Source organism: Zootoca vivipara, chromosome 6, assembly GCF_965207765.1.
Source record: "Zootoca vivipara chromosome 6, rZooViv2.hap1.1, whole genome shotgun sequence".
NCBI lineage: Eukaryota > Metazoa > Chordata > Lepidosauria > Squamata > Lacertidae > Zootoca > Zootoca vivipara.
In genome coordinates this window covers 14,393,357-14,419,222 of record NC_142589.1, presented here as the reverse complement: position 1 = coordinate 14,419,222, position 25,866 = coordinate 14,393,357, and the positions used below count along the sequence as shown (strand labels likewise).

The window sequence follows — 25,866 nt, the reverse complement described above, 5'->3', positions numbered from 1 at the left end:
AGCCAAACTGGATAGAAAGGATTGGATTTGTTTACAGACACGCAGCAAGCTTCTCAGGGAGGCTCTAAGTCTGTGTTTGATGTGCAAACCTCCAGCTTTGCCGCCATGCCTTTGTCAGGCGGACCCCAGCTCCTGCGCTCATCCCTTTGTGTGTCGCTCTCAATTAAGATTAAAAAGGGCCTTATGCCATCATCCTCCCTTCTCGCACACAGAGAAAATCCCTTTGTGGCAAGAGAGCAGCACCTTGTAGGCAGCTTCACATTTATCTGATCTGCCGGGGGGGGGGGGAGAGCGGCACAAAGAGTGGCGGGAAGCTGGGGAGCAGCGGCGGCGGCGGGGGAGTCGATACAACTCAACCATTAGAACAACTGCAAATCATGCCACTGCCGGGGGGGGGGGGGAGAAAGAGCACAGATCCTGCAATGAATTAATTAAGAGCAAATTTCAATTTTTTTTTTTTAAAAAAAGACCAGTGGTCTTTTTTTGCCTTCGTCTGCTGCAGAAGTGTGGGAAGGGGACAACGCCAGTAGCCATGGACTGAGATAAAAATAACAAGACTGTAGATACACAAGATAGACCAAGGCTGGGCTTTTTGCAGTCCGAGGGCCACATTCCCTTCTAAGTAACCTTCCAGGGGGCCACATGACAGTGGTGGGCAGAGCCAGAGGCAAATGTTGGGTGGAGCAATGAATGTCAATATTACCTTTGCATAGTAGGCTAGTTTCCAGGGAGGGAGGGTGGGAGGACGCCAGAGGGGTGGCACCCAGAGCACTCACTCAAAAATCCAAATGTGCCTAATAAAAGTTGGAGACTCTTGCCTTATGTGGTATAAAAATTCACCTGCTACAACAGGCATAGGCAAACTCCCATCATCCCTAGCTAACAGGACCAGTGGTCAGGGATGATGCGAGTTGTAGTCCCAAACATCTGGAGGGCCGAGTTTGCCTATGCCTGTGCTACAACATGGACAGAAGTCTTTTGTCAAATGCAGGTAGGGCCATACCAGGTGACTTCATCCTTTTTTCTTTCTTTTTTTGTGGGCAACAAACCCTACCTGGGCAGCATTTGCAAGATGTGAAGCAACAGCGGAGGATAGGCTACAGTTATCGTTTTTACCATATATCCCACCCAGTGATCTGCAGGCAAGTGACCCCCCTCTCCTGAAGCCACAGCTCCTCTTTGCAAGACCTATGAACTGCTGCACAACTCATGAGTAGCAGCTGCAGCCGCCAGTGAGTCCTCTGTGGCAACCATTCAGTGCTTTACAGTTAAAGAGCACTCAAGTACACTCGAGTACATAATATGACAATGCACTCAGTTCTCAAAAGTGAGTGCTATTTGCTTTACGTAACACTTATTCTGTAAGCCATGCTCTGCTTGAGAGGGAGGAGGAGAGGTGGTACAGTGGCAGCTTAAAATACTGAGGGGTTGTGTCCAAAGAGGACTTACTCAAGAGTAGACCCACTGAAATGAATGGACCCAGGCTACGACTAGAATTGGATACAACCCTGGAAAATTGGGCTGGGAATCTTGGGAAGGGATTTGATTCAGATAGCACTTTAAAGGCAAATCTACTCAATTTGAACTTTCCAAAACAATACACAAACCAAAACGTAACCACTCCTTGAAATTCACACTTCTCCCAATTTTGCACTGCCAGTTCTCCAGCCAAGTAATAAGCTTAAAAAGAGAGAGCATGCGCTAAGGTGAAGTGTGCATAAAAACGCCTAGATATGTGTCAAGAAAATTGTAAAGTCCATAGCCCCCCGAGATCTCACTGTAATATGGGGAAATGTTTTTTGGAGTGATCTGTAATAATTTGATTTGATATTTTTAAAAGAAGTGGTTGATGCGTTTTGAGTTATGTTGTTTTATGCATGGTGGAGAAAATGGAAATTAACAATAGTAATAATTTAAAAAGGTAATGCCTAGATAAAGTCACTCCCTGCTAGCAGGTAAATACAAGAAAGTGTTCCATTTGCATCAATGTCTGCACAGCATTTGGGGTCTGAACCACCAGCCATTTCCCCTCTTCCCCTTCTCCCCCCCCCCACAGAAAATGTTGCCTTGATTAATTATGATTTAGTTTGTATTGTTTGACTATATTTGTTTCTTTTTGGAAAATTCAATAAAAATCTATTAATTAAAAAAACATGAAACCAATGCACAAAAATACACTATATTGAGGAACATAGCTTTGAAAAAATGTGTCCATATTAGGAAAAATTGCATACAAAAATGTGTATATTGGGCAATAGTCACTCTCAAATGCTGACGAATTTTCCCTTTTAAAATGGAAACAGACACAGAAATGTAGAGAACTAAAGATTGTAAAAATGAGAGACTGACAAATATAGATTCCAACATCCTTAGCTGAGAGACAGGATGGGATGTTTTACTCAGTTACGCTCAGTGGTTTAATTTAGGATTGTCCTGAGCCGATTTCATCAGCAAGGCACTGTTTGAAGGAGTTTAACAGTGCAGCCCCCCCCCCAGCCCCCTTCTTAACACACAGCACAATCTCACCTCTGCATTCTTGCAGAGAGCGCAAAGCCAAGCGCCAGCGATAATTATAATAAATCTTTTGGTGCTGGGCAGGGAGCGCACGCCTAGCCCTGCTCCATGATTAAGAGATCCCTGTAATACCTTACGGTCCCCAGTGGGCTGGGCAGAGCGGGGTCTAGCTAAGCATTGCATCAAACAAGTTAAGAATATCTCAATCATTAAGCGGCAACCCACGGCAGCTCCGAGCGCAATCGATGGGGCAATTAGATTTTATCAGCACCTGCTTCCCTCCCCCCTCCCCCCAGGCCTCTTCTCTCACATGTGCTGGCTAGGCAGAAGTCCAAGTTATACCTACCTCCCCTCTGTGAAAAGACAAGGTACAGCACCAGATTTATTCTTCCATTTAAAGAGCATAAGAGGAGCCTTGCTGGATCAGACTGGGGGCTCATCTAGTCCAGCCTCCTGTTCCCACGGAGGCCAAAGGAAAGCCCACAAGCAAGACCTTAACGTAATACCAACTCTGCTCTCCTGCAGTTTGCAGCAACTGATATTCAGAAGCATACTGCCTCTGACAGCGGCAGTATGTCTGCCTCTTTTAAAGCCTCCTTTGCCTCTTTTAAAGCCATCCTAGTTGGCCATTGTTGCTTCTTGTGGGAAACAGCTCCATGCTGCTTGAACAAGTACGGTACTTCCTTTGCTCTGTCTTGAATCTTCGCGATATCCCCTGTCCCTCACATTGGGGAACCTATATAGTTGTACTTAGGGTTACAAACCTTACTTCTGAGTACGCACAGATTGCGTTCTAAGGGCCTAAACACTCTTTCTCAGTTCAACCAACCTCGCAGTGCTTGCTATGAAGATACAACAAGGGGCAGACTATGTACACCACCCTCACAGCTCCTTGAGGCTACAAGGAATACAAACGCCCCAAATAAAGTTATTTAGGAGATTGCTGCAGCCTTGGACTGACCCCAGCACACATCCCTGTTTCCCTGCCTCTCTGGATCATTACCAGTTACCTCAATGTTTCCCTTCCCCTATCTTCAAGGCCTAGTTATGTTCTGAGCAACCAGTTCCTAAGAACACAGCAAGTTGCCTTATCCTGAGTCAGACCTTTGGGTCCATATAGCTCAGTATTGTCTACACTGAACAGCGGCAGCTTTGTAGGGTTTTAGACAGGGGGGCATTCCCAGCCCTACCTGCAGATGCTGGGGATTGAACTAGGGACCTTCTGACTGGCAAGGCAGACACACTGCTGTGAGTTACAGCCCCTTCCTTCACCGGCTGCTCACAAAAATAATGGGTCACAACAGAGCCGCCATCCATCCAATAGCCTCACTTGTTGATTGATGCACCATCGCCCTTTCAAAAGCCAGCCCATCTCTTTCCCACCAACGCTGTCAATGAGAGGAAGGATCAGCAGAAGATACAACCGACCTGTCTTTCATTCTCTCCCTCTCCCTCTCTTTCAGCAGAAGACAAGCCGGAGCCTGCTAAACCCCACAAAAGGTCAGACCGCAGCATAAAGTCGAGGCAGCCACTCAAGCAAGGGGGCCGGCGGAGATGGAGGCACCGCACGACAAGCTTCTGATTAATGCAATTACAAACCCAACCAAGGTCTCTTTCTGCTTCATTGCGTGCTTACCCCACCCCCTTCCCCACCCGCAGGCCTCTTTGCTTCTCTGGCAGAGCACGCTCCGAACACGCAGGCCTCCACACCACAGGATAAACACCAAGGAGAGGCTCCGAATGGCCCAGGTGAGGGTCAAAACAAAAACTCACCTTCCCAGGTCTGGGGCAGCAGCCAAACATTTGGGGGTGGGGACAAGGCACAGGGGCAAGGAGGGAGAAGAAGAGGTGAGCCTGAAATCTTACCTGCTGCCCCCAAGCCAACATCCAAGCTGCTTCTCTTGAATTCGCACCGACTCTGGGTCTCTGGCATAACGAGCTGGCGACTCTGGTGGAGGTTGGAGATGAAGGAAGTGAGTTCGTTGTCCCGGCTGTGGAAGGGAGAAGAAGGGTTTCACTTACACAGCCAATTGCTAGCAAGCTTCTCCTGAGGCTCTTTTACCCTAACTGCCCCCCCCCACAAGCCAACCCTATGATACCCAAAGACCTCCTCCGAACGTGCATTTGGGGTCATTTGTGCTCATGGTGCTATCGAGGTAGTCACATGCAATCTTGCTTTTGCTACTGTTTGTGCCTACAATTTGTTGGGGGGTGGTCATACTGCTCTACTACCAGGCAGTGCAGATCTTGTAACATCCTGTTGAAATACTGCATGTGATCTGGTTTGTTTTGGTCGCACTTTTGTTGCACCACAGCCCCTCCAGACAGCAATAATATGGTAGAGTTGGTGGAAACGTCGCAGAACAACTAATATAGGAGAATAAATTTGCCACTAATGCACTATCCTTGCATCAAGAACATGTTGCAGAGTACACCAGAAAACAAAACACAAGGCGCTAAGAAGTGCATTTTCCCCTTAAATAGTGATCTTCTTGTGTTGTCCTTTCTGTTACCTGTAAATGCAGTTCAAAACAAGAGCACCTGATCCCCTATCAGGTTGGTGGGCATAGAGGACAGGGCTCGTTCGTTGGTGGCCCCACACCTGTGGAATGTGCTGATCCATTTGAGATCTGGATGCAGAGACTCCATCACAACTAACAAACTTCAGTAGACCTAATGCCCATGGATTTCTCTTCTGCACTCCATGTTCCGGCAGAGATATGAAAACATTCCACAACATTAAATAATTCAGGCAAAGCCCTCCACAAATTTTCCTTCTCCCTGACATGCTACAAGGACTACAGAGAAGCGAAAACATTCCACAACATTAAAGAATTAAGGCAAAGGCAATTCCCAAGAAGGGTCATACTCACACAGCAAGCGGCCTTACTCTGTGCATCAGCAAGACGCTGCACATGACCGCCCACACATGGGCGCCACGAAGACCACCCTAACCAGTGAGTCCTGGGGTGACGGGACCAAGAGTTATCTGCCAAATTACCTACCAATTGTCCCTCTTTAAATAGCCCTCCTTGAGGCTGAATCCCTCCCCAGCTTGGACCAGCAATGCTGCAGAGCTGCTCCCATGAGCCCGTCCAGAGTGTGGGAGGAAAAGGGAGGGGGGAAGGGGCGCTAATCTCCAGTCCAGCGCTCTGCCTAATCAGATAAAGTTTATGACAGAAAAGTCATTAGAGGCAGGTGCTGTCGATGGGCGTCTGGCTCCGGATTTTCAGACAGTGGCGGGGGTTTGTGCTATCTGTCCTCTTTTGCCCCAACCCCTTGCAGAACTGCTCTCTCTACCAAAACTGACCTTAACAGGAGTCTTCAAGCAATGTTGACTGCAATCCTAAAGGGCTACCCTTTTCCTTCAAGGTGGAATCGCCACGATGCATCCACCCAAGTTACCATTTACGTGTGAAGAAAGAGCTGGTTTTCACCACTGGCCATTTAAAATCATACTGCCCAATCCATATCTCCTCTCCCCTGCCGCCCTGGCTCCTGCTGACACCATGGCAAGCAATTTCAAGGCTTATCCCTTGCCTAGATACCACCTTCGAGAAGCATTATGCAAAATATTTCCAAAGGAGTTTAGAGGATTAATTTGAGGCGATTATCGGTTCCTTTTAATCGTGCAAATCAATATCTCCGGACGTCAGGGACAAAGGACAGATAAAAGCTGCCGTCAGCACAACAAGAAAAGGAGGTTGGGCCGACCAGGTGTGGGGTGGGGAAAGAGGCCTGACACGGTGGACATGCCAGTGGGTTTAATTGGCTTATAACCCCATCATCACAGCAGTCTAGGGTGCAATTCTGTGCACCTGTTCCCCCCCCCTTCTTATGTGCAATGACCACGGGATGGCATGCTTGGTCAGTGCAATGTTCCATAGCCTGATTTATACAGGCAGCAAAATGAAGTTTCTAAAGATTTATGTAAATTTATGTTCCACTTGGTCATAAAAAAACCCTCAAAGCAGTTTACAAAAAGAATGAAACAATGAAATTATCAATAAAAAACAGTTAACCACTTTGAGGTTTTCCCCTACAATAAAGCGGTATATAAATTTTATGAAATAAATAAAAAGGGGAGCCCTATTTCCCCTCACAGAGCTCCAATTCCCAGAAATCCCTTGGAAGAGGGATTGATTGTTAAATAAACCATTCTGAAAATGGCTCAACCAAATGCAAATCTGGGAAGTGGGTAATAAGCTCCAAATAACTCTCAGCATCTTTAACAAGCTACAGCTCCAATAATTCCTGGATGCCGTCTTGAAAGTGGAATCGTAACGCTTTAAACGCATGGTGTGAATATGACCTCAGTCTGTGCTCAAAGAATACTAGATTGTCAGCTTGAAGACTCCCAACTTAGTTTTCTCGAGATGCTAACTCAGGGATTGCTATCCCCCACGACACACAGACATCCGATCATGTCACTCTCCCCACACCCCTGTGTGGAAACAGGCCAGGAACAATTTCATCACATTTTGAACAGTTCCTCTAGACCAGGGATGGGTGACGTCCAGCCTCTGAGACAAATACAGTCCTCCAAGCCTCTCCATCTAGCCCTTGAGACTCTCCCCGAAATATATCCTCTCCACTGGGGCATGCACCTCATTGGACCTACTTCACAACCTTCTTGAACATTTTTGCTTGGCTGAAACGTGCTAGTGAACTCTGAGTGGGCATAAAGCAGCTTAATATGTAAGCAAGAAAGTCTGAAAACCGCCTAACGGCACAATGCAAAAACCTGTGAGCTGGGGACAGCCGGGGGGGAGGCACAGATGCCTCTCTCCTAAAAAGAAGAAGAGAGACTTCCTTCCAATATGCACTGATTTTCTTTCTTTTTCTAAAACACAGTCAGCTCTCCCATCCCCGCCCTCCCCCAAATACGCACATACGAAATCAGATTAGTCGTCTGATCCCTTCCAGCAGCGTATTTATATATATATATATATATATATATATATATATATATATATATATATATATATATATATATATAACGGATTAGAAAAGGAGGCCTAAGAGAGAGATAGGGATCTCCTGAGAGGTTGAAGAGGAGACAGATAATCTCCTGAAGGACTGAAGGTTGCCGTAACCATTTTCAATTTGACCAAGTTTTTCCTCCCTCCACCCCGCCTATTTGCTAATTAATGCTTTAGAAGGTTTTCAGCATTGACAGCGCGGAGGAAAAAAAGGGAGGGCAAAATACAGAAGGAACATCCACTCTCTCCCTTTCTCACACACAATCAAATCAAAGTATGTCCCCTATCTTAACAGTTTTTACTGATAAGTAATGGCTGCTTCACGTATTACATGTAGTCAGGAATGGGTGAGAAAAGTGGAAGCGGCAACAAAATGCTGCAGTGGGGAGTGTTGCAACTGAGAGTTCCAGCCAGCTAGCCAGCAACGCCCTTTCCCAGGAGATGCCATTCCATTTCACCTCCCTGAAACAGATCCTTTGACTCAGGTTGCATGTAACGCTGGGCCAAGTTATGGTCGTACCCAATACTAGTCCTACTTAAGAGTAGATGCAAGTTAAAGGTTAAAGCATGCAGGCTCCCGGAGAGAAGATTGCGGTCTCTCTGCTTCTCTCCTGGTCCTATGACGCTGTGAGTGAAGCCTTGGTTTGGCTTAGTGTGTTGTGCACGCCCAGGACAACACATTTAAGCCAAACCATGGCTTAGCTGACAAAAGGTTTAAAAGAGGACTGGGCAAATTCATGGAGGATAAGGCTACCAATGGCTACTAGCCTTAATGGCCATGCTTTGTCTCAGGGACCAAGACTCGGAAGAAGCAGAGGATCCCAGAACACCTGCTCCATATTCCTCAGTTCACAGTAAACCTCAACCCACCTCTGTTTAAGAGCCAGGACCCTGCAATTGTCAAATGATGCCCTTCTCCATGTTCCTCCTTCAAGGTCCGGAACGTGGCAACACAAGAACAGGTCTTTTCAGTGGTGGCCCCCTGCTTGTGGAATGCTCTCCCAGTGAGACTCGCCTGGTGCCTTCTTTCTCTAGCTCTAGGTGCCAGGCAAAAGCTTTCCTTTTTACCTGGGCTTTTGGCCCTTAGTTTGAAGGGTCAAAGTATTTGCGGCTTCTTTTGGTGGGGCAGAATCTGCTAGACTTGTCTTTTGGTTGTATAGATGTGTGCACTTTTTAGGGCTTTTTAAAAATAATAATTGTATTTGTTATCATTGGTTTTAGTATTTCTCTTGTGCTTGTAAGGCACTTTCAGCTATCTTTATGAGCAAGGTAATAAAACAACAACAACAACAACTTCCATCAGCCCTAGCCAGCATGGCCAATGGCCAGGGACATCTTGAGGGCCACCGGTTCCCTATCTCTCTTTTAAAGGCTTCTGCTTAAACTAATAGCCTCCATCCCAGGCTGATTGGGGTTCTTGCTTCACAAACTATTTCAGGTTAACCTTGGGTGACATTCAAACATGCCAAGATGCTTTGCGAGTGACTGTCTACACGTAATGGGACTAATAGTCCGCTTGCCTTCTCTCAAAAGGCCGACTGTCCTAATCCATCCTCTGTAATGGCAATATAATGATTCACCAACGGCAACAGGATAGCTCTGAAGCTTACAGGAAATGGAGCTCGAGAGGAGATATACATGTGAGATGATCTCTGGGCAGAAAGATAACCTCAGCCAACCACACTGGAAGGATGAACATAGCCAGGTGTTTGTGCTGTTTTGCTGACTCTCCCCTACCCTGCTTGCTCTATTTCTCATACCAATAAAATGAAGAAAATTTAAGAAACTCAAACACTCATATTATGCATGTCTGGCTCTCGACTGATGGAAGCTGGATTCTAACAGGAAGTTTGCTTCCTTCGAAATTTCTGGAAATCTTAACGCATATATAGGTGCGTGTACGCCAAACTTATAATGATAATGATGATGATGATAATAATAATAATAATAATAATAAAATTTTATATATACCCCGCCCTCCCCAGTCAAAACTGGGCTCAGGGCGGCTAACACCAATAAAATTACAATAAAACATAAAAAGCAATTAATTAAAATACAGATTAAAATACAATATTAAAATTTAAAATGCAGCCTCATTTTAAGTAGTCCATAAATCCAAGCCATGAGGGAGGAAAACACAGGGGTAAGACTAAGTCCAGCCCAAAGGCCAGGCGGAACAGCTCTGTCTTGCAGGCCCTGCGGAAAGATGACAAATCCCGCAGGGCCCTGGTCTCCTGTGAAAGAGCGTTCCACCAAGTTGGGGCCAATACTGAAAAGGCCCTGGCCCTAGTAGACGCCTTATGCAAGAAGGTATTATTTCTGTGCCTGAAATCCTGGGCTGCTGCTGTCAGTCAGGTAGACAATACGGAGTTAGAGGGACCAATGGCCTGAACTAGCATACGCTTCCTATATTCCTGATAAATTAAGAATTGGAGGTTCCAAGTTCAATCCCAAATGGTATATCCTGGTAGGGCTGGGAGAGACTTCCTGCCTGAAACCCTGGAAAATTGCTGCCAGTCAGTGTAGACTATATTGAGCTAGAGGGACCAAATGATCTGACTCGCTTCCTATCCATGTTAATGAGATGTGCAGGTGTGTATACACCCACCCACCCTGATATTTCTTTTTCTAAAAAAAACACCCTGATATTAATATTGCATTTTATATTGTTAATCTGCCCTGAGATCTTAAACTGAAGGACAGGAAAGAAATCCAGTAATAAATAAATAAACACACACACACACACACACACACACACACACACACACACACACTTACAGGCATTAGGAGTCAGACATGTCTTTAATGGGGAGAAGGATGAAGAGGCTAATGGATCGAGGCAATTAACAAAAAAATAAATCAGCGTCAGGATCCCTGCGTCTCTCGCGCCAAGGCTGCCAGGCGCCTGTGGGGTCTGGCAAGATGTCGAAGTGTTAGCAGTCATAGTGATGGGCTGTCAAAAGGGAAGGGAAGGAGACAGCAGTAGTGAGTGGGGGGTGCTGGGAGGGGGAAAGCTAAGAATACAAATGAGGGACAGGGAACCCAAAACCTGTGTCAGGAACAGAATCCCAATTCAAGCCTGCAACAGACCTTTGAAAGCTGGAATTGGGGAACTTGGTTTACATTTATAGACGATTCAACTGGATTTGTACTTTCCAAAACAATATGAGAACTGAACACACAGTTCAGTTCTGCCGAATTTTGCATTGCACTTCTCCAGCTACATAGCATGTACATAAAGGCATATAAAGTGGGATAAAGTGTGCATACAAACACAGGTATTGATGAAAACAACATGCAAAAACATGTTATTTTAGGTGAACCTGCTTTGCAAAAAAATGCATCTTTTTAGGAATAATGGCATAAATACTGATGAATTTTCATGAGGACTTCAAAAATTAATACAGCAAACTGGGGTTGAAAGCGGAATTCAAGATTGCAAAAATGGGAAACAGAGAGAAACCGAAACTGACAGATTTGTCCATCCCTAGTGAAAATGCACCATCTCGTTGCACTGCTTGACCCTAGCTACGTGCCCCCAAAACAGTCACTGGCACTCACTGGATATTTATTTTGGAAGGGGAGGGGGTAGAACGAAAGGCGACCCAGAAAGATAACGAGATATGAAATACAATGGAAAGCCATTCCTTTTTTTAAAAAAGAAAAAAGTTTTACTCATCTTGCCATCTCTTAACGATCCTTCCTCCGCTGCAGAGATCGTATTAAATTTCCCTGATCAATACAGTCACCATAAACCTGTCCCGACCCTCTGCCCTTCCTTAACATATAAAATAAAATCCAATATGCAAAGCAAGGAGCCGTGTTGGGGCCGCGACGGCAGCAGCACAGACAGAGCTGAAGAACCACAAAGACATTAAGGAAATGGACGGAGGTATCAGCCTGTGCATCTACCGGGCAAAAGCTTCAGGGAAAGGAGCTTCCACCTGGCCACTTTCAATATTACCTGTTTGGTATGGATGGGGAAACTTGCACCTCCTGACACTGCTGGACTCCAACTCCCTTCAGCCCCAGTCAGCATGGTAAGTAGTCAGGGGCAGACCCAGTTTGGCACCACAAGCACGCATACACACACACAGGCTGGGAGAACTCAATGGCACCCCCCTGAAGGCTTCACCTGGTGCAAAACCCCCAGCTAAACCCCCATAGCTACGGTTCTAGTCAGGGGCAACAGGAGCTGGGAGTCCACCAACTTGTGACCCTTCAGATGATGCCGGGCTGCAGCTCCCAGCATCCGTGACCATTGGCCATGCTGGCTGGGGCGGATGGGGATGACCGACATAATGAAAGACTGTCCCCTGAACAGAACAGACCTACAAATGCCCAAGAAATGTCAGCCTCAGCTCAGCCCTTTGCTGCCCTGTGCTGTAGTATTATTTTGAAGTGCAGGATATAATCACAGCAGCTCCCATCGTGTTTCTGACTGCATAGGTTCAACGTATACAGCTCACAGAGCTTTAACATAGGAACGTAGGAGGCTGCCTTTATACTGAATCAGACCATTCGGTCCATCGAGCTCAGTACTGTCTACCTTAACTGGCAGCAACACTTCAGGGTTTCAGGTGGGAAAGGCCTATCAGGAGTTGCTGGGGATTGAACCTGGGGCCTTCTGCATGCAAAGCAGATGTCCTAACCATAGAGCCACAACACTTCACTCCCTTTCGCCGACTGAAATGGAAAGGTCCATGCTTTTAATGAGAAATGCAGTTTATTCTGCAATGCAAGAAATGTTCCCATTTTGAATGCCAGCATGAAGTGGGAATCCCGCAGGAAAGAAAGGCAGTTTTAACAGACCACCCCTCCTTCCTTGTTTTACTGTCCAGCGTTTCGTTAGTTCATCTAACAGCAACAGAGTCCCTGTTCATACCAGCCTCCTGGGGTGCTGCAGCTGGCCCAGATAACAGGGCTGATTTGGCTTTTCAAGCCTTGGCTGCAAATCAAAAACACCAAATCAAACTAGACCACACACCATCCTTTACCAGGTTATTATATCATGAGCTTGTCGTCCCAGTGACACAGCATTATCAAAAAGCTTCCAGGAACTGCGTGCTTGGCAGGGGACTTGGAGCTGGAATGGCCCTACCATTAGGGACAGTGAGGCGGATGCCTCAGGCGGAAGTGAAGTATTGGAGGGCGGTGCTGTGTATGGCCCAGCATACCCTGTCCTCTACTCCCATCAGCAAGCCTGCTGCTTTATCAAGAGGTCTGGAATGTGATGTGAATGGAGACGCCAACACATAAGCTCAGAGCCCTAAGAACAGGATCTGGAGTGAACAAATTTCAGGACACATGGCAAACCTTCCTTACGCTTGCCTCTGGAGATGAAAATTACTGTAGCGCCCCACCCCTCCAAGCTACACATGGCTAAATGTGACTACTGGTAAATACTTTGGGGAAAAATCTAAAAATCTTCTCAGCACTGATGAATGAAATTTGAATGATTTCAATTTCATATTTTTTTAAATTTAAAAAAAGCTTTATTTAATTTAAAATATTACACACACAAAAATCAAACACAAACAATTGAATGATTTCAATTTCAATGAGATGCGATCGTAACTCCCTGTGAAACACTTTCTCTCTTTGTTATAATTTATCTTTGTACTTTTACATTTATAAAAGTAATACAAAAATGTTTTGTTTGTTCTGAAGCAGGCCTGCTGCCTTCAGGTGGGGTGGGAACAAACAGCTCCATTGCCAGCATTGAAGGAAAACTCAATGGCCAGACCAGTCAGCTTTGTACATGGAACGGGAGGAGGGAAGGCATCATCACCACCTCATTTGCCTTACACTTTGGAGGTGAAGTTTTTCAATGTGACACTTTGTGGTGTGTCTGCTGTGGCGTCTCCAGGTAGGGCTGTGAATGAAGACTCCTACCTGAAGCCCCCGAGAGCTGCTGCCAGTCAGTGTGCGCAATACTGAACTAGGTGGACCAACAATTCTGACTCAGGATAAGGCATCCTTTTCCTGCCGGGGATCAGCGGGGTGGGGGCAGGGTGTCAACATCATATATGGCCCAGGAATTTCTGTGTTCAACTCTGTTCAAGTACCAAAAGGCAACTTCCTTGCAAAAAAGAAAAGAAAAGAAAAAAGGATCTTGTTCCCAAAGTTTCAAGAAGAAAAAAAGGGTGGGAGGAGGGGTGCCCAAGAGTGTCACGCTTTGCGAGGCGTCCATGTTATTTAAGAACGAGCGGAACAGGAGCGATGTTTCAGCCAGAGCTGCCTAAACGAGAGTGAACACCAAGGGACAGAGTAGGCGTGTAAATCAGCCAGAGCCTGCGCCAGAAGAAAAATAATGATCTTTTTATGGATGCCATTAAAAAGGGAACCCCAGCCTGCTCTATAAATACTGTTGCAGCACAACGACGCTGCCTGAACAACCTTATTTAACAGAAGCTGGCACCTAACCTGTGAGATATTTGAAAGATCTCAAGGACAGTTTGACCAGGTTGGGGTGTGTGTGTTTGTGTGTGTACGTACTTGGGTGAATATTGGGGGCGGGGGGAACCTTAAAAAGCAAAACTTATCCAAGCTCTTCAGGAGCAACACTCTGACCTGGCTCTTCAGTCCAGGACGGGAACTTGGGAAATTCCCTCTGGATTAGCCACAGAAAATTGAGTACTCATCCCTTCACCTGGGAGACAGAAAAGGTTGCCTAGACCCATCGAACATGCCATGATGGGCATCAGACACACATCTCCCTCCCCCTGAGGCAAGTGGCTGTGGCAGACGGAGGAAGTACTGAGGAACAAAAGGAAATCAGCCCTGAGTGCTCACTGGAAGGACAGATCGTGAAGCTGAGGCTCCAATACTTTGGCCACCTCATGAGAAGAGAAGACTCCCTTGGAAAAGGCCCTGATGTTGAGAAAGATGGAGGGCACTAGGAGAAGGGGACGACAGAGGATGAGATGGTTGGACAGTGTTCTCGAAGCTACGAACATGAGTTTGACCGAACTGCGGGAGGCAGTGGAAGACAGGAGTGCCTGGCGTGCTCTGGTCCATGGGGTCACGAAGAGTCGGACACGACTAAACGACCAAACAACAACTACTACTACAAACTTTAACTCACAGGGTCCCAAAATGGAAAAAAGCAAAGGTGGAAAAGGAGGAAAAAGACTACTGAACTCACAAGGCTACAGATGGGAAGGAATTTACCACTTCAGAGAAGAAAGACTAAAGGACAGCAGGCAGGGTTGGTCTGGAGAGAGGGATGACTCCTCACCCTTCTCACCCAGGGAGGAGTCAAAAGGATCTAGAGGACCCTTCCAATAGTAGGAGGCAGCTTACCTATAAGGAATCCCCTGGGACAACATTGGGCAAATTAACATTAATGTCTGTCCACTTCTGCCTCTGGCCCTGCCCACACTCATGTGTGGTGCAGACCATGGTTCAAATCCCCAATCAGCGATGAAATGGATGGGAGTGACCTTGGGCAGCCAGAGTCGCTCAGCCTATCCTATTTCATGGGATAGGATATGCCACCTTGAGCTCCTTGGAGGAAAGTTTGATGAAAAAGTATGCGGTCCCCAAAAGTTGCCTGGAAGGGAATGTGAGTGTCGCACTGAAAAAGAGTCATAAGAAGAGCTTCCATGATCCAGGCAATGGCCCATCCAGTCCAGAATCCAGTTCTCACAGCAGCCAACCAGATGCTTACCAGAAGCCTGGAAGCAGGACCTGAGCACAAGAGCTCTCTCTCCTCCTGCAACTTTCAGCTACTGGTATCCAGAAGGATTATTGCCTCCAGCTCTGGAGCCAGAGCACAGTCATCATGGCCAACAGCCATTGATAACCCCATCAATTTGCCACCCCTATTCTAACAGCCTCACATTCTCGTACAACCAAAAGGATTAACACCCTCTGGCTGAGGTGCAAGGGATGATTCGCAGTAAGAAGCTTCCCCCAGATATCCTTGGCTTTGCACAGACCAGCCTGCAGGTGGGAAAGGCCTTGAGCCAGTCAGCAAGGTCAGCCCTCTCCAAAAACTCCCTGTTCGGTAAGACCAGGACCTCTGAGTCAGCCAAAAGAAAGGACGGTGATCTGAGAGAAGCTGACAGCTCAACTTGATCTGACACACACACACACACACCGCCCCCCGCCCCCGTTTCCCACTTATCGCCTTGCACACAGCACGACAAAACCTCCCTAATCGCTCGCTGCATGGCCAATACCTTTCTTCGCCGGTCGATGGCGGGCAGAACAGCCCCGAGAGGATAAAAACCTGAAGATGAGCAACGCAAGGATTTGGGTCAAGGCTCTCAAGCCTTGCAATCGAGTGTCTAATCAGCGAGCAGCAAGGGCAGCGAGACAGGGAAGGAGTGAATGTGCCGCTGCAGAGCACAAGAGCACTCTGGTATTGTACAGAGGGGAATCGCAGCCCACCGGGAAGCTGCGGGGTGGTTTTCATCCGAGATGTTCAGATCAGCCTTGGGCAAGCCAACGTTAAAGTGAACAGGGCTATGCAGCCCACCCGATCTAAAGAGCACCTCCCGCCTGCCTGCCTCCTTCCAACTTATTCTAATGTCAAGCTAGGGAGGCTGTAAAAGGGCCCCTTTCAGCTCTGCTAGGCTTTGGGATTAAGCACATCGTGAGCTTCTCTTCTGTTCAGAGAGCAAGTGCCTAGCTAAACTATAGCACTCACTCCCATGGGCGGCTTTAAAAACATAAGAGGCAAATCTATGAAAGAAAAGGCTATCAATGGCTACTAGCCACAGTGGCTATGCTTTACCACCAATGTCGGAAGCAGTATGCCTCCATGTGCTCATTGCCGGGAAGCAAAAGTGGGGAGAGTGAGAGCAGGATGCTGGACTAGGTGAAACAGGCCGTTGCCTTGATCCAGCAGTCAGGCTCCTCTTAGATTCATCTTATACTTATTCCATCGGATGGGTTTAAAAGGCGATGAGATAAATTCATGAAGGATAGGGCCATTGGTGGCTGCTAGTCATGACAGCTGACTTCTACCTCCACCGCTGGAGGCAGTAGACCTCTGAATACCCGCCACTGGGTGTCACACGTTGTTGGCATCTGTCTGTCTCGGGAGACAATGGAGGAGTGCTCCTTTGGGAGTGAAGTCAAACTGTTGGAAGGTTGCAGCACCTGCTGTGGTTATTAGAGAGGGCCCAGTGCCGTTGGTCCAAGAGGAAGGTCCAAGCGTAAAGAGCAACTTTGTTTAAAGGAACAAGAGGCCTTTTTTTATTGCAGATACACATCTCTGCAGTGTCTGCTCCTTGCCAGAGTTCTGAAGGACTCTCCGCCTCCCCCGCTGCCCCCTGCTGTCTATCTCCATTGGCTTGCCCGCCACGACCGCTACCAGCACCTATAAATCTTCCCTCTCAACATCCATCAAGCACCTGTGTTATCGATCATCCCCTGACCACAGCGCAATGTGGCTATTAATACAAAGACTCGCTGACAGGGCGACATGAGGGGCTTGGAGAACGAAGAGGCACCCCAGCGGACTTCAAGCTGGGGGAAGCGATCGAGGGTTCCCTCAAAAGAGGGGAAAACAGTCTGGCTGCCCTGCCACTTCTCCCCATGGAATATACAAGTGTGGAATAGCACCAGGTGAGTTAGCGGGGTGTATTTCTGCAGGACACTCTTGGTTCAAGTGGGATAATGGTGAGGCCAAAAAGGTTTGTCAACACACAGCAGAAGTTCAATGGGCATTGCAAAGCTGGCCTAAAGTGGGTCGTCCCAAGGGCAGCCCAATGTTCACTTTTAAAAGCAAAACAAAGAGAGAGAAATTGGAAAGGGGGGTGGGGAGAACATGCCTGCGCTGCTAATGCATACCAGTTCTATACTAGTCAAAGTGTCATGACCTCCCATCCCCCCCCCAAAAAAATTCCGGGAATTGTAGTTTGGTGTGACTGCTAAACAAAACCCTGTTGGAGATCCTCTAAGCCAGGGGTGTTCAACAGGTCGATCGCAATCTACTGGTTGATCGTGGGGTGTCTCTGGGCGATCGCAGGATCCCGACCCCCCCCTCCAGAAATTCGCCTAGAAGGCTATGTGGAAACAGCTCCCAACATGCCCTGGAATTCTTCTACAATATGAAAAGGTTTTTCAACAGAAAGAGATCCCTCGGCCTCAGTACTGAGAAAAGCACATGGAGCCTGGAGGTGCATTAAACAGCAGCATCTCCTTCAGAGATTACCTCTTCCCTTAACTTTAAAATACCTTTCAAATTAAACAGCATGAGTCTATTTACTGCTTTTTCTCCAGCTGTTGCCTGAAAAACCACACAAATGCACCAACAACATGTGTTTGTGCGGGGTTTTTTTTTTGGGGGGGACACACCTTTCAATCTCCATAATGCCACCTTCCCATGACGGGCTGTTTTGATTGCCAGCCAGCAGCAAATGTTTCCTTGTTGATATTGGCCTCACCTACAGGAAGAACGTCCTGGTATGGCACCTGAGCAACCAGCACGAGATGTCAAGGCAAAGACAGCCCGGGCCTGGCTTGGTCTTTGTAATGTCTTCTTTCAGGAAAATGAATATCAAGAAAGAGAAAGAATCAAGACACCCTGGATGAGGTCCTGCATAGCCAAGTTGTATGTGTTCCAGAGAGCTGAGAACACACCTGTAAAACAGGTTGTGACTAACACATACAAAAAAACCATATGATAGCTGGGCAATGATCCTGTTTTATCTTTTTTTAAAACTGAGTTTATATCCCACCTGTATCTCCAAGGAGCTCAAGGTGTGGCATGCATGCCCCCCCTCCGCTCCTCATTTAATCCTCACATCAACTCTGCAAGGTAGGCTGGGCTGAAAGGCAGAGTTTGGACCAGGGTCACACACAGTGAGCTTCATGGCCAAGTGAGGATTTGACCCCTGGCCTCTTCAACTCCTAGCCTGACACTCTAACCACTGCCCCACGCTGGCTTTCGCAATAAAGGTACGTCAGCCTAAGAGACAGTGGCAAGCCCAAGGTCATGGGGGTATTCAATGCTTGTCCCACTCAGAGTAGATACACTGAAGTTAATGGGCATTGCTAACTAAGATCCACTGATTTCAGTGTGTCTACTTGAGTAGGACTTAGCTGAACACAACCCACACAGCAGGTTTCATGGCTGGGTGGGGATTAGAGAACAAGAACCCAACACCTCTTCAACACTCTCATCAAATTTATCACCCTGGCACTATCTATACTCTCTGTATACCAAACTATGCCAACTGTCACACCCACCCTTGGCATGTGGACCCCGGATTGTTACCCAGAAGGAAATGTGGCCCTCAGGATGAAAAATGTTCCTCCCCCTGTCCTAAAGGTATGAGTAGAAAGTTGAAAGGTTCTGTTGTTGTTGTTGTTTAGTCATTTAGTCGTGTCTGACTCTTCGTGACCCCATGGACCATAGCACACCAGGCACTCCTGTCTTCTAAGAAGATCAAATCAAGAATCCAATACTGTTAATATATTGAATCTGGCTCTTGTGGATAGGCCGAACTGGTAGGGACAGTCCAGCCTTCAAAAATTTTCTACATAGAATTGTAGAGTTGGAAAGGACCATGAGAGTCAGCTAGTCCAACCCCCTGCAATGCAGGAATATTTTGCCTAACGTGGAGTTCAAACCCACAACTCTGATATTAAAAGTCTCATGCTCTACTTATTGAGCTATCCAATTTGAAACATATCCAAGACACAACAGCTTCCCTTCCAGTTCTCTTGTAACTTCCATAGCCTGGTGCTGACCTAACACCTAAACACGATTAGCACCAACCAGAATTTGTCATCCTAATTGAAGTTCAGAGCCTCCTCCACCACCACCACCACAACACACAAAGTAAAGCCATGGCTAGCTCAGCAAGCAAAATCCTGCCTTCATAAGTTGTATAGGGAGACACCAACAAGACCCCAGCTGTCCCTTTGTAAACAGAATCTACAGAGGTGGAGAAATCATCTTATCCCTGGCTTGAAAACCCACTGCACCACCTCAGGGATCACCTTAACACTTGGTTTCCAAACCCACACTGAGTCCATAACTTTGTCTCTTGATACAAGGGGAAATACTTAAGGCATGGCTTTTAGGTGAGCTTCCCATAGGTTATCCGGTGGGATGGTGGATGAGATGGGGCTTTGATCTGATCCAATGGGGCTCTTCTTATGAAACTGGATATTAATGCTTAGCCACAGTTAAGAAAAACCAGTACTATGGTTGCAAAGGGTTAATGGTACTGTGACCTGTCTGTACCACCACAGGGTCAGCAGCCTCACAGTAAATAATGGAGGGGCACTTAGTTTTGTTGGCATTTTAAAAATCTGCACTTCTCGAACCAAAACACGAACAGAAATAGTTTCCTTCAGAATTTGCTAATTTTGCAATCCAGCCAATGAATGTGTACAAAAATGCATAAATTAGAGGGACGCATACATAAAAATGTGTGTATTGGTGAAAACTACAGACAAAGGTAGGGAAGATTGCTGAAGTCAAAGCTGCATACAAAAATGTGTTTATTATGAGAAATTCACACTAGAATGTGAATTGCTGTGGAAATGTGGAGAAACTCAATTTAAGAATGGAAAACATACGCAGTTGAGAGAAACCGAAACTGACCATCCTGATTCTCCGTTTCATAACCTCAGTCCTAGCCTACCCTTACCAACCAATTAAATGTTTTAAGATCACACGAAGGGCAGGTTTGACAGATGTGGTGATGTGCCTGTCTACTGTCTCACCTGCCAGACAAAACACGAAATATGTGTCAATCAGGCTGGAAGCACAACTTTGAGCAGCTGTTCCTTTCTCCTTACGCTTGCTAATTTGTCCAATTCTCCCTTGCAAGGAGCCTTAATTCTAGCAAGAGCTAACCCTGCAAACACACCACATACAAGTTTAGCTTGCACCACACAGAGCTACAGTTCCCAACACCCTAAGCAAACTATACATCCCAGGATTCTTTGGCGGAAGCCATGTGTTTTCAATGGCACGGCCATGAGGAAACCTTTTACTTGTGTAAGTGAACCAGGTATGCCTTTGTATACTTGAATACCCAAAGCTTGTGTCCTGGACTATGCACTCGTGCGCTTTAAAAATTTTATATAGAACAATTGTCCCCAGCCAAAGAAGGCTCCCAGAGCCACTTACATATAAGCAATTAAAACAGCTGATGTAAGCTGCATACACAACATTCATTTAAAGCACATTTAAAGTGCATTGCTTCCCTCTGGGAACTACAGCTTACTCATCAGATAGCTAAAATTCCCACCACTAGAGTTCCCAGGATGCTTGGGGGGGCATGTGCTTTAAATGTATGATGTGTTCCCACTTGTAAGACCCAAACAATTTACTTTGGATTCACAAAGCAAAAACAGGAGTCCTCAAGTCCACTAAAGATGCTCAGCTCCCTGAAGCGCTGGGCTAGGGGTAGCCAAAATGGTGCTATAAGGTGTTGGGACTCCCAACTCCCATCAGCCCCCACCAGCACAACCAATGGTGAGAGATGATGGGAAGTAGTCCAACAAATATGTGGAGATCATTACTTGGCTATCGCCTTCGGACTACAGGTCCAATTTGGGATCTTGACAGACACTTTGCTTGAAGTTTTTTTAAAAGTGTTGGGGAAGTCTAAAAAGGGAAAAAGCACCACCATTTTGATGCTTGGAGAAAAAAAAGCTTCTAACGATGCTTAAAAAAAGAAATAAAGGGAATGACACCACATGGAGCCGCTTCTTTAAAAAAGATAAGAGACACACACTTAAGGCACTACTATATCAGCTGTGTGAATGGCTTCAAAGTACTGAAGAGAAAAGATTACCCTGGAGACCTCAGGAGACTGAAATATTTCCCCTTTCAGGAAAGGGAGGGGGGCGGAGGGAACCTCGCTACCAGCGTTGGGGTTTTGGCGTCGAGAATGCATGGGACCTGTTTGTATCTAATTAAACATTCTTTCATCGAGGAAAACCAAGACAGCAACTCCAAGGTGACCAGACTGCTTTTTTTGGGGGGGGGGAGGCAGGGCACCTTTGCAGACTTGGAAAGGAAGATCAAAGGAAGGAGAGGAAAGCAAGGCAGGTAAAATCAAGTCAGGTTGTTCCCAGACGTAGAGACAAAACAAAACAACCACAGGCGTGCAAGGTAATAATAGTATGCACCACATAGTGTGGGACCAATTCAGGACAACGGTTAGCCTTGGAGGCAGGTTGCCTCTGGAAAAAGACCTCAGTGAACCTCAGGGTTTCCTGGATCTGATGCCCTCTAGATGTTTTGGACTATGACTCACATCAGCTCCAGCCAGAACAGCTGGGAGTCAACGTCAACTGAATGGGGTGCCATGTTGGGGATGAAAAGTTGGCTTACACCCCAACCCACCTCATACCCCAGAAATACCACCTAGCTAGAATAGATGGAGGACTAGGGATTGACTTGCATGTGTCATGTGGCTGAACCGTAAAACCTGCTGCTTAATGCTGGGTGGTGGAGGGAGGTGAAATGAGGGGGCTTGTTTCAGAGTGGCAGTGAAATTGCCTAAAAGGTTCAAGGGTGCTTAAGAATGGGTGGCTGACATTTTGTTTTTGGCCCCTCTTACGAGGATGACATCTCCCCCTAGAATGCCCCAGGTGTGTTGTCTTTCCAGAGATGGTGGAAAGAATGCTGGCCATGATTTGTGTCTTTTACTCACAAGTGCCCAATTCATTCTGGAGGGTAAGAATTGACTGGGAGGTGATAAGGTATCGTCCTCCTTCATCAAAATGGTGTCTCAATTAAGTGAAAAAAAGGTTAAATGGTGTGGCCAGAAAGGATAGTTTGGCTGCGTGCTAAATCAGTCGTGTGGATCACTTCACCCCTTGACAAACTCTGCAGGGGTCTACATGACTCAAATTCTCTACCTTCCCAAATGGTGGTGCAAATGACCCTTTCCTGCATCTAAGTATGAGTTGTCACCCATTTTGATTGCCCTGATGAAGACAAAAAAACGATAGCGGGGGAAAAGAACGAAAAGCAAGGTAACCCAAATCACAGTTGACGCCTACAAGAACAGCCTTCCATAGTTTTAAGTGGTACCCAACAACCCCGCCCCCAAATGCATCGTTATACAAACTCTTGGCCTACCATACAAAGAGGGGCCTCAAAATTGGTACCTGCAAGAGGTCTCACGGAAAGAGATGTTCAGATCCCAATGTGCATGTATCCTGTTGAGAGAGGAGGAGGGGGGGGAAAGGGGAGAAAGAGAGAAAGAGAGAGAGAACTTTCAGTCGCAGGTGCTGAATAGGATGTTACAGCTCAGAGAAGCTCAGGCTCACAGACTAGGGGGGTTGTAACACTCCCTCATCTTGTAACCTCTGTCTAAAGTATTGTGTGCACCCTCTCCCACCTTTTCAATGCTAAAACAGAGCGTAGAGTGTCTATCTGCACAGACATTTGCCACAAACCACAGTTTACCTTTAAACCTGGGAAGCAAGCAAGCTTCAGTCCCTGGTCTTAGAGCTAGTCACAATTAATGTTGGCACAGAGGTAGCACAATACTCTAGTTAAATGTTTTCTTTTGGGGGGGGGGTTGAAGGAGGAAAGGAATAGAGGGGACTGGGGCCTACTGAGACTGGTGGGGCAGAAGGCAGGGAGCCCAAAAGTAGGTGGAGCCATAGCCATTGTCAGGTGGAGCCATCTTTCTTCCTGCCAGTCTGTCAAAAATTGAGAACCAGGGTAAGGAAGCCAAGGGCCATCTCCAGGGATGGATGCTATGAAAAAGGCAGGCACAAGGTGGCTGCTAAGGGCAGACTGAGGTTGGTGAGGAAGTGCCTTATTCATCCACTGCAAGAAAGAGAACAGTGAAGAAGTAAGGCACTCCTGATCCCTTCAACTATTAAGGGACCAGGAAATGTTATGCCTTCACCAGGGCAAAGTACTGCTTTAAAAATTGAGCTGAATAAGCTGGCAAAAAAGCATGTTGTAAGGAGAGTCCTGTTGCAGGATCAAGCCCATGCATAATCCAGCATCCTGTCCTCACAGTGGCCAGCTAGGTGCCTGAATAGGAGGCCCACAAAAGCAGGATCTGAGTGCAACAGCAACTCTCCCCACCCGAGATTCCCAGCAAATGTATTATCGTGTCTCAAGTAACAAGATGATCTTCCAGGAAGGAGAAGAAGCCGAGGCCTGACATGTATTAAGGAAGCCCAAACGTTGCCTTGTACCACACACACACACCAGGGGGGGGGAACCCGGTCACACCCCCTCCAGCTGTAAATAAATCATTAGCCCTTTCCCCGCCTCTGAAATTAATTCTGCATGTTCCGCCCGCAAGCTGGAGAGACAAGATTCCAGACAAGAGGCAGCCTAAATTTAGATGCTGACAAGTGACAGTGGATGAGATTACCCCACCCCCAGCAAGCCTCTGAAGGCTGCCTCAGGCAACCTACTTCATTTCAGATCCAGGATCAAGTCCCCAGGTGGGATGATGCTCAGCCCCTGACTGGCTACTGGGGCTTTCGCACAAACTCACCTGGGAAGTCCAGGCACAGTAGGGCTAGAAACACAGGGTGCTGCCTTACACGGAGTCGGGTCAAGGGTCCCTTTAACCTAACATTGTCTACACTGATTGGCATCAGCTCTCCAGGCAAGGGACATTCGCAACCCTACCAGAAGATGCTGGGGATTGAACCTGGGACCTTTGGCGGGCAAAGCAGATGCTCTACAACTGAGCTAAAGCCCTTCACTGACCAGCTGATGAATTTCGATCTCCAGGCTAGTTTCAGCTTCCTTCCACTTCCTCCACCCACCAGATTCTGGGAAACTGTGACAAGTCTACCAGTCCGTCTTCCCTGTCCTGGAAAGACTCCTTTGTAATTTCAAATCTTAACTTGGCTTGGTTGGAGCTCCTGGATCATCATTTTCTGCATGAGAGCTCTAGAAACTGTGGATTCGCTTTCAGGCTTAGCTCGTCAGAAGCCAAAAGGAGGACCAGAGCACAACAGCACACTCCCCAATTGTGGTTCCCCACCTCTCCCTATATGAACCGGCCCGAACCCGGAGATCATATTCTGAGGCCCTTCTTTTGTGTGCCTCCTCCACAAGAGGTCCAGAGAGTGGCAACAGAGGAACAGGGCCCTTTCTGCAGTGGCTCCCCACTTGTTGAATGCTTTCCCCAGGGAGACTCGCCTGGCACCTTTGTTGCGTATCTTTAGGCGCCAGGCAAAATCATTCTTCTCTTCCCAGGCCTTTGGCTGATTAAACATCTATGGCCTTTTAAACTGTGATGGGGGTGGGTTGTTTTTATTTGTTACTATGTATTTTGGATATTTATAATGCAAACTGCCCTGTGATCCTCAGATGAAGAGCAGTATAGAAATTTAATTAATTAATTAGTCATAAAAAAATACATTCCCAGCAAGTGGTCTTCAGAGCCATGCTGCCTCTGGCGGGGGAGGGAGAACATAGCCCTATTGGCTGGTAGATACTGACAGCCTTATCCTCCATGAATCCTCTTTAAAAGCCATCCAAGTTGGTGGCTATCACTGCCTCCTGTGGGAGTGAGTTCCAATAGTCTGCTCCAATGTGTATCTCCCATTTCTAGCATTATGAGGAGCAGAACCTCTGTCTATCCACTTCCTCCACACCTTGTACGATCTTATACACCTCTATCAATCTCCCCTTACCCCCGTTTTCTCTAACCCCAAAAGCCCCAAATGCTGTAACCTTTCCTCACAGGGGAGTTGCTCCAGCGCCTTGAACATTTTTGGGTGCCCTCTATGTGAACCTTCTCCAGCTTTCTACAATATCCCTTTTTGCATGAGACGCCCGTTTCCCCCAAAAAAGGCTTAAGATGGCTCAACATCAAAGCCGGCTTGGCTAGCATCAGAGTGTATTTTGCAAGAGAGAGAGAGAGAAAGAGGTGAAATTAAGCGCTGCAGTGAGGAGCGCATATTCATAACTTGGCAACTGCAGCTATCTGTGGAGCTGGATAATTAAACACCCATATTTAAACAAATGAGTAGGTAAGAAATGAAATTAAATCCCAATTATCTTCTATCTCCTACCCCCTCTCCTGTCCTCTTCCTTTTCTGGGTAGCTTAACCAAGCTCTGGCTCTGTCGTAGTCGTCCCCCCCCCCCTTTAGTTTCTATGGTGTTATCTCCAATTAGATTTCTGGGGCTAATGTGCGTTTCGCTTTAGCGGGTTATTCATTCAATTGAAATCAAATTACTAATAATTTGCAAGCTATCAAGCTGCACGAGTCGTGTATTTGGGTGGGTTGGAGGGACCAAGAAGGCTCCTAATAAATTACTAATAATTAAATGGGGGGGGGAGAGAGATTTGAAGAGGGTGTTAGAGGGGGGCAGGAGCTCGAAGCAAACAGCAGCAAGGCAGCTGCTGACACTTCCTTTCTCTGCTGCAACCTCCCCTGCCCTTCCTCTAACAC

The 25,866-nt window shown here is 46.8% G+C and overlaps 1 protein-coding gene across 17 annotated transcripts in view; it reads right to left on the bottom strand.

The window, feature by feature from the left end:
• Positions 1-25,866, bottom strand: part of SAMD11 (sterile alpha motif domain containing 11) — a 153,424-nt gene that overhangs the window by 71,526 nt on the left and 56,032 nt on the right. For 14 of the 17 annotated variants that reach the window (XM_060276218.2, XM_035118487.3, XM_035118488.3 and 11 more), the window contains 2 exons: positions 22,593-22,643; positions 4,381-4,505 (listed from right to left, as the gene is read on the bottom strand). In XM_060276218.2, the coding sequence (XP_060132201.2) occupies positions 4,381-4,505; positions 22,593-22,643 (176 nt within the window). The remainder of the gene's footprint in view (positions 1-4,380; positions 4,506-22,592; positions 22,644-25,866) is intronic. The other 3 variants (XM_035118490.3, XM_088671589.1, XM_088671580.1) reach the window with 1 other exon arrangement.